The 13,712-nt window shown below is 43.5% G+C and overlaps 1 protein-coding gene across 1 annotated transcript in view; it reads right to left on the bottom strand.

The window, feature by feature from the left end:
- grid2 (glutamate receptor, ionotropic, delta 2) overlaps positions 1-13,712 on the bottom strand; it is a 982,254-nt gene that overhangs the window by 321,537 nt on the left and 647,005 nt on the right. The window contains exon 3 of the mRNA XM_060851484.1: positions 11,508-11,792. Coding sequence (XP_060707467.1) covers positions 11,508-11,792 — 285 coding nt within the window. The remainder of the gene's footprint in view (positions 1-11,507; positions 11,793-13,712) is intronic.

Here is a 13,712-nt window from a genome sequence, read left to right as displayed (position 1 = left end):
CAAATTCCACAACCTGCCAATCCAGGATTTGAACCCAAGTCCCCAGAGCATTACCTTGGTCTCTGGATTAACAGCCTAGCAATGATACCACACCACCACTGCCTCACCTTATTCATTTGCATCATCAGCCAAAGTTAAGTCCACTCATGCCCCCTTCCTGCCCTCTTTATGAGCACACATAAAGACATTAGTACAAAGCCTGATCTGAGCAGGACTTTAAGTTCACATGGAAACCCTGTATAAAGGGTTAAACAATGGATTTGTTATTCCACTTTCCATATCCTTGCATTGATCCTGGCCTCCCACAACTCCCAACTCATATACAACAGCGATCCAAAAATGCTTCAGTGCTCTTTTCTCTTGGAGATTATTGTGCTGTGAACTTTGTATCAGTGCACGGAGTTGTGGCTCATTTGATAGCACTTCCACCTCTATGTCTAGGGTTGTGGTTTGACTCCTGTTCCAACTCCTAGAGCATCTAAACAGTTAGGTGATGCTAAAACTGCAATACTGGGATGCTGCAATGTCAAAGCTGCCAATTTTCAAATTAGATTTCAAATCAAGGCCTTCTCTGCACTCTCAGGTCTGCATGAAAGATGCCAAAACACTATTTAAGGTGAAGGGAGAGAGATTTAGAAAAGACATGAGGGACAGTTTTTGTTACACAGATGGTGGTTCGTGTGTGGAATGAACTTCGTGAGGAAGTGGTGGCTGGATGTAACCTGAGCTACAAACTTTCTCAAAACTTGTAAATTGGTGGATGTGGGTACAATTACAACATTTAAAAGACATTTGGATTAGTTTATGAACAGAAGAGGTTTGGAGGGTTATGGTTCAAGAGCAGGCAGGTGGGACTAGTTTAGTTTAGGATTATGGCCAGCATGGACTGGTTGGACCGAAGGATCTGTTTCCGTGCTGTAAGAGTCTATGATTACATTGAAGAAGAACAGTTGATCATGATTATTCTTCAATAAACATTACTAAAACAGATTATAGTCATTACTGCTTGTGGGAGTTTGCTGTGCGTGAATTGGTTACTACATATTATGCCTTGCAACAGATCTCGCACCTTCAAAGTACTTAATTGGTGATAAAGGTCTTTGGGATTTCCTGCGGTTGGGAGAGGTGTTATCTAAATACAAGTCTTTATTTCAGGTCAATGTGACTTTTACACTTGAACTGATATTTTCTACACATCATGGTGAAATTACTGTCGGGTTGGGTTATCACCTCCAGTGATGCCTTTTGATTCTCAGTCCATGATTGACTATGCGATAACAGGCACCATCTCTCAGATCAGACTACAGAGAGAAAAATTGTTGAAGGAAGCAAGGAGTTATTGACTTAATGTCTTCAGGCAGAAGTGAATTTATTGACTCGTAATATCTTCTTTGACCATGTCTATCACTGAAAACATGTGAAGTGACTACTTTCTGGAAACAACTTTCAAATAACAGCAGCTCTGTAAAACTAAGTACTATTTATCATGAAAAATCTTTGCTCATAAAGCTTTTTTAAAAAGCTACCAAGAAATGGTAGAACAAATCCAAGCTGTAGTTATTTTTGGATTCCTCCATTTCTTAATTGAGTCACACAAATCTGTGAGTCATGATGTGGCAGTCACCTGTTGAAGGAGCAGCAGTTTGAAAGCCAGCACTTCCAGTAAACCTGCTGGACTATAATTTGGTGTTGCGTGATTTTCAATCTGTGAGTGACAGAAATTTCTAAATATTCATCCTGTGGGGTTTTTCACCATTCCTGAGCCTTAATATTCAGCAATGTGTGGTTACTCAGATGATCAGGAGCAGATAGTTCAGCTCCCTCGGATATGGTCTACCACATAATCAGATCAGGACTGCACTGTATTATAACACTATTTATCTGCATGAGTTCCATCCCCCTTAATATTCTCCGCTGTATATGAATTTATCAAACTTGGTTTTGACACTTCTTATCGTTGATTTCGAGATGCTGGACTGGGGTGTACAAAGTTAAAAATCACACAACACCAGGTTATAGTCCAACAGGTTTATTTGGAAGCACTAGCTTTCGGAGCGCTGCTCCTTCATCGGGTGGTTCTGGAGTATAAGATCGTAAGACACAGAATTTAAGCAAAAGTTTACAGTGTGATGCAACTGAAATTTATCTTGAAAAAGACCTGGATTGTTTGTTAAGTTTCTCATTTTTAGAATGAACTTTTTGGTTTCAGTTCTTTCACATGTAAATTGCGGAACATTTAAAAGTTACATACTCAAATAAACGATAACAATTGGTGTCATGTCAGCCCCAGATGATGCATTTATGGGGTGAGGTGTCCTGTGTAAGGCTGTCTGTGCCACGATGGTCAGACTGATTCTAATCTAAAAAATGGATTTACAGAATCTTACATGGATTCATGCAATTTTTGAGCAAAGTGAAATGTAATTTTGCAAGTACAAATTCAGCCCACAAACTTATATGTGCATGTGTGCATGTGGGAGTGTGTCTGGTGGTGGTGGTGGGGAGCGTTATGTACGTCTGTGAGAGAGTGTATGTATGTGTGTGAGTGTGAGTGTAAAGGGCTATAAGTCTGTGAGAGGGTGCATGTGTGAGTGTGGGAGTGTATGTGTGAGCATATGAGAGAGGGTCTGCGTGAGTGTAGGGGTCTGTAGAAGAGTGTGTGTGTCTGTAGGAGTGCGTGTATGCATGTGGAGGAGTGTGTATGTGTATGTAGGAGTGTCTGTGTGTGTACGTCTGTCTGTGTGTGTGTGTATAATGCAGTGGGGTCACCTGTAGTGTGACATGAACTCAAGGTCCCGGTTGAGGCCATCCCCATGGGGATCGAACTTGGCTATCAGCCTCTGCTTGGCCACTTTGCATTGTTGCCTGTCCCGAAGTCCACCTTGGAGGACAGTCACCTGAAGGTCCGAGGTTGAATGTCCTGGACCACTGAAGAGTTCCCTCTCAGTCAGAGAACACTTCAGTGGTCCACTCCCACACTCACCCTCTCACAGACTAATACCCCTTTACAATCACACTCACACACATACACACTCTCTCACAGATACTCAATACCACCCCCCTAAACACCCACATGCACACGTACACATATAAGTTTGTGGGGTGAATTTGTACTTATAGAATTACATTTCACTTTGCTCAAAAACTGCATGCATCCATGTAAGATTCTGTAAATCCATTTTTTAGATTAGAATCAGTCTGACCACAGACAGCCTCACACAGGGCAGCTCAGGCCTTAAATGCATTATCTGGGGCTGACATGACACCAATTGTTAAAGTTCACTTGAAAATGTGACTTTTAAACATTCTGTGATTTACGTATGAAAGAACTGAAACCAACATTTTCATTCTAAAAGATGAGAGACTTAAACAATCCAGGTCTTTTTCAATATATAATTTTACTTACATCACACTGTAAACTTTTGCTATAAATTCTGTGTCTTACGATTTTCTTTTCCACATCCACCTGATGAAGGAGCAACGCTCTAAAACCAAAGCTTCCAAATAAACCTGTTGGACTATAACCTGGTGCGTGTGATTTTTAACTTCATTGATCTCCACACTCCTATGTGTGAAAGGTTGCTTCCTGACATCATCTCTCAGTCATACTAGAATTTTAAGTTTCCAGCCCCTCGTTCTGGACTGTCACACCAAAGGACCTTCTACTCCTCTTCAGAGCTTCTCTTCACCTAGGCCTAGCCAATCTTTTCAGCTGCACACAAGGGGGAGTGGATGGGGAGTTACACTTCCACTGTGGTAATTAAAGGAAAAGCTGAAAATGTGTTGCTGAAAAAGCGCAGCAGGTCAGGCAGCATTCAGGGAACAGGAGATTCGATGTTTCGGGCATAAGCCCTTCTTCAGGAATGATTCCTGAAGAAGGGCTTATGCCCGAAATGTCGAATCTCCTGTTCCCTGGATGCTGCCTGACCTGCTGTGCTTTTTCAGCAACACATTTTCTGCTCTGATCTCCAGCATCTGCAGTCCTCACTTTCTCCTCGACTAATTAAAGGAAAAATCTGGTTTTCAATGACCTCTGGAAGTGCTTTATAACTAATGAAATATTTTTGAAGTATCACAAAGAAACCAAAATCAGAAATTACTGGAAAGAAACTCCTCAGGTCGGGCAGCAGCTGTGGAGAGAAGAGACAAAAAAAAACAGCAGATGCAGGATTCGCAGATAGATAAGCAGGAGGCTGGAAGAACACAGCAAGCCAGGCAGCAACAGGAGGTGGAGAAGTCAACGTTTTGGGTGTAACATGAAACGTTGATTTCTCCACTGCCTGATGCTGTTTGCCTTATTGTGTTCTTCCAGCCGCCTGCCTTGTCTATCTGTGGAGAGAAGGCAGGGTTAACGTTTCAGATTTGAAGAAGGGTCATTGGATTCAAAACAAACTCTGCTTCCTCTCTACAGCTGTTGCCTGCCCTGATGAGACTTTCAATTTCTGATTTTATTACTTTTGAACTGTATGCGTGGTATCAATGCAGGAAGCATAGCAGTCAAATTGTATGCAGAATATCCCACGTACAGCAATGAAACCAAATCATTTGCTAGGTAAAAACATTGATTGCAGATGCCGGAAACCAGATTCTGGATTAGTGGTGCTGGGAGATCACAGCACTTCAGGCAGCATCCAAAGTGCAGCGAATCATTTGCTGTTAATAATGTTGGTTGAGAGATAAATATTGGTTGGGGAGAACTTGCCTGTTTTTTTAAAAAATACTGACACAGTCTGCAGAGGACAGGCTGTGCCTGGGTCAAACATCTAATTTAAAGAGAGCTTCTCCAACAGCTCAGGACTGCACTGGAATGACAAGATGAATTTGACTCTCAAGTCTCTGACATGGTTTTGAGACATCAACCTTTAGACTCCAAAGCAACAATGTTGCTCATGAGTGACATTTTTAGGTCCTCATATCTTACTGGGTGGTAAACACAAGCAGGAACAACATTTCTAAAGCACATTTCATGCCCAAAGCATTTTACAGCCAAGAAATATAGTCACCTTTGTAATATATAATTAGCAACATGATATTGTCCCCACAATCTGCTTTGTCATGAGAATTTATAAATAATTATAGTCCAAGACCATAAGATCAGGATCAGAAATAGACAGCTCAGCCCACCAAATCTACTTTGCAACTCAATAAGATCATGGCTGATCTGATTATCTTGAATTCTACTTTCCTGCCTTTCCTCACAACCCTTGTTTCCCTTACTAATTGAAGCTGTCCATTAAAGCCTTGAATATTCTTAAGGATTCAGCCTCAATAGCCCTGTGTGGTAAAGAAATCTATGCAAGAAGTAGGTCCTCATCTCTATGCTCACTCTGAGATTATGCCCTCCAGTCCTAAACTCTGCCAGAGAGGAAATAACCTCTTAGCATATATCACAGAGAACACGTCCAGACAGAATTTGTCAATCCCGCTTTGAAGTAGTTTTCACTGGATCCTTTATGTCTACATTAGAGCAGGACCTCAGTTTGAAGCATCATCTGTAAATCAGCACCTTCCAGCATACTCTCAGCATGGCACCGGATCATCAGCCGAGATATTTGTTCTCATTTCTCTGCAGTGGGTCTTTAACTCACAACATTCAGCATCAGAAGTTGGAGTGTTACTCACAGCACTACAACTAAAACCAGGAAAAATCATAACAAATGATTGCTGCCCTTTAGCTATGACACCATCCGTATCAGAGATTGGCTAATACTGTGAGGGTAAAAGCTGCAACTGCTTTACTCTGCTATGCTCAGTATTAAACCAATTCATTGAAAATTCCAGGGTAAAAAATGAGGTCTGCAGACGCTGGAGATCACAGCTGAAAATGTGTTGCTGGTTAAAGCACAGCAGGTTAGGCAGCATCCAAGGAATAGGAAATTCGACGTTTCGGGCATGATTCCTGATGAAGGGCTTATGCCCAAAACGTCGAATTTCCTATTCCTTGGATGCTGCCTAACCTGCTGTTCATTGAAAATTCCAGTCCTATAATTCAAACAATAGGGGTATTCTGCAATCTGACTTTCATTCTAATAATGTATTATTGTTCGTTATTAATTCTCATCTGGGATGAAGGCAGACAAGATGCATTTGGAAATTATCTACCAGTGTTCAATGAGAAAAATAATTTTAAAAAACAACCTCCTTTATTCATTTTCATATTTCTCTGTCACTCTAGATTTAACGGTCTTACAGACCGAACATTTAGAAGTCAAGCCCTTTTTAATTAGACGTTTGCTAAGCCACGTCAAAGCCAATATGCATACTGGAACCTTGACAGCTAATCAAATACACTGCAGGAGTGCTTGGCAAGCGATTGATAGAAACTTGCTGCAGTTTTCTTTCGAGGGTAAGCACAGTATTGGCTGGCATATGCACAGCTCAGGAAGATTGGTCTTTGGGCGTAGAGTTGGATGTTATGAGCATTTGCTTCAGAAAAGAGAAAGAGATTTATCTGTCTCTGCTGGAAGAACTATCTTTTGCAAGATGGGCAATAAGTGTCAGCCATCTGAAAACAAAAGAATTCTAAAGTAGCATTGGTTTTGGGAAATATGGACACTGTGCTACTGAGTGAAAACAACCACATGAACAGGATAGCCCTGAGGAGGGAATTGTGAGTTAGCTCCAGGGGAAGGGATCGCAACATCTGGAGAATTACTGGGCTTTCCTGGGGAAAATGACAGGAATTTAGGGTTGAAATATCAGTGTACATCAATAAAAATTAAATTAAATTCACTGAGGTTTTTCTTCTCTGCTTATGAACTTTGAAAGATTGGCATTTGGCTGAAATTTCTGCCTCTTCTCAGCTTTTGCTCCCTTCTTGAGACATTGAACCTCTTGTTAGTGTACAGTAACCCCACGTACTGTCCTTCAACTAACTATTCTTCCCAAGACCTGGTCAGTATCAGCCACTGTGAGGTCACCCAGTCTCATGCTCATTGGGGTTATTGTATCGAAACCTGGCGTTAGAATCCTGGTATTGTTTTATAGGGTGGTTTTTCCTGGTATTGTTCTGGCAAACTGCAACAATTTAAAGTGACTTTCCTGACTCAGATCAGCACAAAGTGTGAATAAACTCTAAATTTTTCTACTGTGCTTGGCTCAGCTGTCTACTGAGTTTATGAAATGAGTTGTCAAAGCATTTATTTTTAACTTAAGAGCTTTATTTTCAGGCTTTGGGTTCAATTTCGTAACTTGTCTAGTGATATTTAAAATCACAACTACCTGGATTACTAATCCATAATTATAGCTAACGTACTGCCATATCCCTCATAGTCCAATAAACATTCATACTTAATAATATTTCATTTGTAGTTGTGTCTTAAAATCCAATGAGGAGAAAGCTGACCGAATCAACACAACATCTACTATAAACTGACTGACTCCCACAGCTATCTAGACTACACGTCCTCCCACCCTGCCCCCTGTAAAAACGCCATCCCATATTCCCAATTCCTTCGTCTCCGCCGCATCTGCTCACAGGAGGACCGTTTCCAATACCGTACAGCCCAGATGGATCCTTTTCAAGGACCGCAGATTCCCCCCAGACGTGATTGACGATGTTCTCCACCGCATCTCCTCCACTTCCCGCTCCTCCGCCCTTGAGCTCCACCCCTCCAACCGCCACCAGGGCAAAACCCCACTGGTTCTCACCTACCACCCCACCAACCTCCGCATACAGCATATCATCTGCCGTCATTTCTGCCACCTCCAAATGGGCCCCACCACCAGGGATATATTTCCCTCCCCTCCCCTATCAGTGTTCCGAAAAGACCACTCCCTCAGTGACTCCCTCGTCAGGTCCACACCCCCCACCAACCCAACCTCCACTCCCGGCACCTTCCCCTGCAACCTCAAGAAATGCAAAACTTGCGCCCACATCTCCTCCCTTACTTCTCTCCAAGGCCCCAAGGGATCCTTCCATATCCACCACAAATTCACCTGCACCTCCACACACATCATCTATTGCATCCGCTGCACCCGATGTGGCCTCCTCTATATTGGGGAGACGGGCCGCCTACTTGCGGAACGTTTCAGAGAATACCTCTGGGACACCCGGACCAACCAACCCAACCATCCCGTGGCTCAACACTTTAACTCCCCCTCCCACTCCACCAAGGACATGCAGGTCCTTGGACTCCTCCATCGCCAGACCATAACAACACGACGGTTGGAGGAAGAGCGCCTCATCTTCCACCTGGAACCCTCCAACCACAAGGGATGAACTCAGATTTCTCCAGTTTCCTCATTTCCCCTCCCCCCACCTTGTCTCAGTCAAATCCCTCGAACTCAGCACCGCCCTCCTAACCTGCAATCTTCTTCCTGACATCTCCGCCCCCACCCCACTCCGGCCTATCACCCTCACCTTGACCTCCTTCCACTTATCACATCTCCATTGTCCCTCCCCCAAGTCCCTCCTCCCTACCTTTTATCTTAGCCTGCTGGACACACTTTCCTCATTCCTGAAGAAGGGCTTATGCCCGAAACGTCGAATCCCATGCTCCTTGGATGCAACACATTTTCAGCTCTTAAAATCCAATGAGCTACCATCTCATGAATGTAAAGTATGGTTGTCATGAAGGGTGCACTTTAGTTTATAACATCACCATACACAAAACTAATGGGGAAGAAAAGACTAGTTGACTCATCTACCCTGTACTAGGATGGTTGGAACAACAGAATTGGACACTGAATTCTCTGTTGTGTAATCTCTTGCGAAGGACAAAAAAAATCAGAGTGAAAAATTCTAGAACCCCATAACGTGAACAATCCTTGGAAAATTACACTCCAACCGCTTCCCCCCTCCCCCACACACAACACCACCCCCCCCCCCCCCCCCCCCCCCCCCCCCCACCCCTGGTGAGCAAAAGCAGTGTAGAAGATCTCATGGATCAAATATTAACCACAAAAACAGTTCCCTTCTATGTGGATGTGATTAATGTCCAAATCAGGATCTGGTCCATTTGGCTCATGACAGTAGAGGGTCAGTGCTCACCACTCCAGCTAGTAATATCTCAAGGAACCCAGCTCTCCATGTGATGTGAAGAAGTGTGTGTGGGTATTCGGTACAGGATACCCTGACAACATCCGACAGTATTATGAAGATCTGGTCTCCCTTAGTTAACCTGTTGTGTCAAACAATGACAACACTGGTATCTACCTAACAAGCTGGAAAATTGGCCAAGGTATTGCCTATCCATAACAAACAGGACAAATCCAATCTTACTGTTCTCTGCCTTATCATCCTGTTTCCAATCATCATTGAAGTGAGGAACAGCATCACTGAGATTGCTCTCCAGTTACAATTCTTACACAATAACCTACTTCCTGATACTCAGTTTAGATTCTACCAATGTTACCGGTCTTCAAATTTTGTTACTAGCTTTGACCAAATGTGGAAAAATGAGCTGAATTCCAGACATGAGGGAAGAGGGGTTGCCCTTAATATTGTTGCAGCATTTAACTAAGTATGACATCAAGCAGACTTGGAGAAAGTGAGGACTGCAGGTGCTGGAGATCAGAGTCGCAAGTGTGGTATTGGAAAAGCACAGCAGGTCAGGCAGCATCCGAGGAGCAGGAGAATCAACGTTTCGGGCATGAGCCCTCTTGATGAATGGCTTATGCCTAAAACACCGTGGGTGGCACGGTGGCACAGTGGTTAGCACTGCTGCCTCACAGCGCCAGGGACCTGGGTTCAATTCCCGCCTCAGGCGACTGACTGTGTGGAGTTTGCACGTTCTCCCCGTGTCTGCGTGGGTTTCCTCCGGGTGCTCCGGTTTCCTCCCACAGTCCAAAGATGTGCGGGTCAGGTGAATTGGCCATGCTAAATTGCCCGTAGTGTTAGGTAAGGGGTAAATGTAGGGGTATGGGTGGGTTGTGCTTCGGCGGGTCGGTGTGGACTTGTTGGGCTGAAGGGCCTGTTTCCACACTGTAAGTAATCTAATCTAATCTAATCGCTTCTGCTGCTCCTCGGATGTTGCCTGACCTGCTGTGCTTTTCGAGCACCACACTATCAAGCAGACTTGGTAAAGTGGCAGTCGATTGAATAAAGGATAAATTCTCTATTGGGTGGTGTCAGAGGATGATGACTGTAAGTTTTGAATGTCAGATATCTCAGTCACTGAAAATCACAGCAGAGGTTTCTCTGTGAGGTGTTCAGTTCCTTCATCAACCGCTTTCATTCCAGCATAAGGTCAGAAATTGGGATGGTCAATGATGAGTGCACCATGTTCAAAACCTTCACTTGACGAAGGCGCAGCACTCCAAAAGCCTATGAGTTCAAAAAAGCCCGGTGGACTATAACCTCATGTCATGTGACTTCTGACAATGTTCAAGACCATTCAAAAAACATCCCAGGCCATGACCATGTGCAGTAAGATCCCACAAAGATTGAGACTTGGGCTAATAAGTATCAAATAAAATTCACATCACACAAATGTTGGCCAGTAACTATCACTATCATCAACAAGACAAAGTCTCACCATCTCCACAAGACATTCAATGACATTGAGATCACTAAATCTTTCTATTGCAATCATCCTGTGGTTACCATTGACCAGGAAGTTAACTGGAGAGACAATTTGAATACTGTGGCCCTGAGACATAAAGTTCTATATTGAGTAATTTATTTCCTTCTACCTAATGCCTGGCCACCATCTACAAAGGACAAGATAGGAGTATCGTGGAATATACCCTCCACTTACCTTTATGATTACAGTTCCAACCATATTCAAGATACCTGATACATTCCAAGACAGATTTGTCCATTTGATCAACACCCCATCTACCACCTTAAATGGTTCACCCCACACATCAAGGAAGGACAGAGTGTGTCCATCTGCACGATATACTGCGGAAACTCACCAAGCATTCTTTGACAGCATCCTCCAAACCCAAGACTGCTCTAGCACTTAGAAAACAAGGGTGCCATTCAGTCATAAAGTCATAGAGATGTACAGCATGGAAACAGACCCTTTGGTCCAACTTGTCCTAACCTAACATCCTAATCTAATCTAGTCCCATTTGCCAGCACTTGGACCATATCCCTCTAAGCACATCCTATTCATATACCCATTCAGATGCCATTTAAAGGCTGCAATTGTACCAGCCTCCACCACTTCCTTTGGCAGGCATCATCCAGATGCATTGGAAAACTGTGACATTCAATTCCACTCAGTCACGCATTGCCACTAATCTACATCATTAATCCTCCGATGAAAATGAAGGAACTCCTACCCTAACAGTGTTGTAGTGTCCCTCTACCTCAAGCACAGGCTCAAATAATGGATGGAATGGAATTAAAAGTGAGCGTAGCCAGTGATGTTCAAATCCCATGAACAGATAAAAATGAGAACTGCTTAACATTCCAAATATTCTTACTCTTAGACAGTTCAAACTTACATCCCCTGTTCCTCCTCACCTGTTAAACTGGAGTAATCAAAGGTCCAATTCTCCATAACAACTAAAGTGAAGGAAAGCCACATTATTTTACAGTACATGTTGTTACTTACCATATTCGCTGTCATAGAAAATGATGAACTTTTGCCAGGCAAATTCCGAGATGACTTGGAGAATGACTTCATTCAGATACACTGGCGGCCGGACATAGAGAGTGTAGTTATCATTCCTGCTGGTCCTAGTGAGGCCACAGCCACTCCTTGGCGATCCAGAGGTTGTTCGTTGTATGTAGAGGTGTGGGATGTGCATGGCGTCTGACAACGATTGGAGGGACCCAGCTGACATGCAGCCAACGGAGCTGACAAGGGCCAAAATGCCTTGGTTCATCAGATCACACGCTGGAATAAAACACAGAGAAAAGAAGTGGTGAAACAGGCAGCTCATTTCTGACGTTCCTTCAACTAAGAACAAACAGCTTGCATATTTCAGAATGAAACAGCGCTTATCTCTGCACAGAAAAGTTATCAAATAAAATTGGCATTAAGTTGCATCAGGGGATACATCACTGAAAGGTTTACCAAAGAGATAAGATACTAAGCAGCATCAAAGGGTTTAAGGAGGGAACAGGTCTTGGGCATGTACAGTTTCCTTTATTCATCCATGGGATGTAGACATTCCTGACTGGGCCAGCATGTATTGTCAATCCCCAGTTGCCCTTGAGAAGATGGTGATGAGCTGCCTTTTTGAACTATTTGGTGCAGGCATACCCATAATGCTTTTGGGAAGGAGTTGCACAACAGTCAATGGTATACAGACAAAAGTCACGGATGAGTAAGAGACCAGAATAAAAAGAGAGCAGAGAAATATTCGATTAAATGCATAAAGAATCGGCTTCCCTGTCCTTTCTCTTCAAAATATAATCATTTTCATATTGAGAAAATGAAACAGTTCAGTAATAATGTTCAGTTGAGGAAAAACAATTCATGGGTTATCCGTTGAATCAACTGTGACTGTTTCAGTAATTTTGTTTATCAATTAACTGTACTTCCAAATTCAATTTATATTCCTCTTATCAATCTTTCAGTCAATCTCCGAGGCTGCTGGTGGAAAAAAAATCAAACATTCGTAGAACTGTAGTTAAAGGAGAAGGCCATTCAGCCCCTCAAAGTCTGTGTTACCAGTCAATGAGGTCATGGCTAATCTGTGAACTTACTGCTTTTCCACTTACCATTTAATACCTTTCATCAACAAAAATGGGCAGTCTCAGATTTAGAATTAATTATTGATCTAGTATCAATTCACATTTGCAAATGTCAGTGCCAATTTTAAACCACCTCTTGCATGTTGAAGTATTTCTGAAAGAATTGATTCGGAGGACATTCTTTTCTCTTGAGGTTCAAGACCCTGACAATGGAAACAAACTTGTGAACACCAGACAACTGAAGCTTTCTTTCCAAAGGCAACAGGCTCATACATATGGCCCATTCTCAAATCTCAGCTGTCGAAACACCAAGGACTGTTCTCTCGGGAGATATGGGCGCCCCCTTCAGGGATAACAGAGTACATGTGAGGAATAAGCAAGCCATTCTTGAACTGATCCTTGAGTGTGGTACTAATGGATAACCCACAGTCTGGAACGGTTTAAAATGTGGCACAGTCTCAATCTGGAGAACGGATGTCGGATTGGCAACTAGCAGAAAGCGAGGTCTACAGATACTGGAGATCAGAGTTGAGAGTGCGGTGCTGGTAAAGCACAGCAGGTCAAGCAGCATATGAGGAGCAGGAGAATCATTGTTTTGAGCATAAGCCCTTCATCAGGAATGAGGCTTGTGAGCGGAGGGGGTGGAGAGATAAATGGGAGAGGAGTGGGGCTGGGGGAAGGACTACCCCGTGGCCAAACACTAACTCTCCCTCCCACTCCACCAAAAACATGCAGGTACTGGACCTCATCCATCAACAAATCCTAACCACCTGACACCTGGAGGAAGAACGCCTCATCTTACGCCTTGGGACCCTCCAACCACACAGGGTTAATATGGATTTTACCAGTCTCCTGATTTCCCCTCCCCCCACCTTATCCCAAATCCAACCCTCCAACTCGGCACCGCTCTCATGACCTGTCCATCTTCCTTCCCACCTATTCACGCCACCCTCCCCTCTGACCTACCACCTTTACCCCCATCTACCTGTCGCACTCTTAGCTACAATACCCCCAAGCCCAGTGGCCCCCCCGCTCCTATTTATCTCTCAGCCCTTTTGCTCACAAGCCTCATTCCTGATGAAGGGCTTATGCCTGAAACATTGATTCTCCTGCTCCT

Source organism: Hemiscyllium ocellatum, chromosome 36, assembly GCF_020745735.1.
Source record: "Hemiscyllium ocellatum isolate sHemOce1 chromosome 36, sHemOce1.pat.X.cur, whole genome shotgun sequence".
Classification (NCBI taxonomy): Eukaryota; Metazoa; Chordata; class Chondrichthyes; order Orectolobiformes; family Hemiscylliidae; genus Hemiscyllium; species Hemiscyllium ocellatum.
Note: the sequence above shows the minus strand (reverse complement) of the source record. Positions and strands in the feature narration are given on the sequence as shown.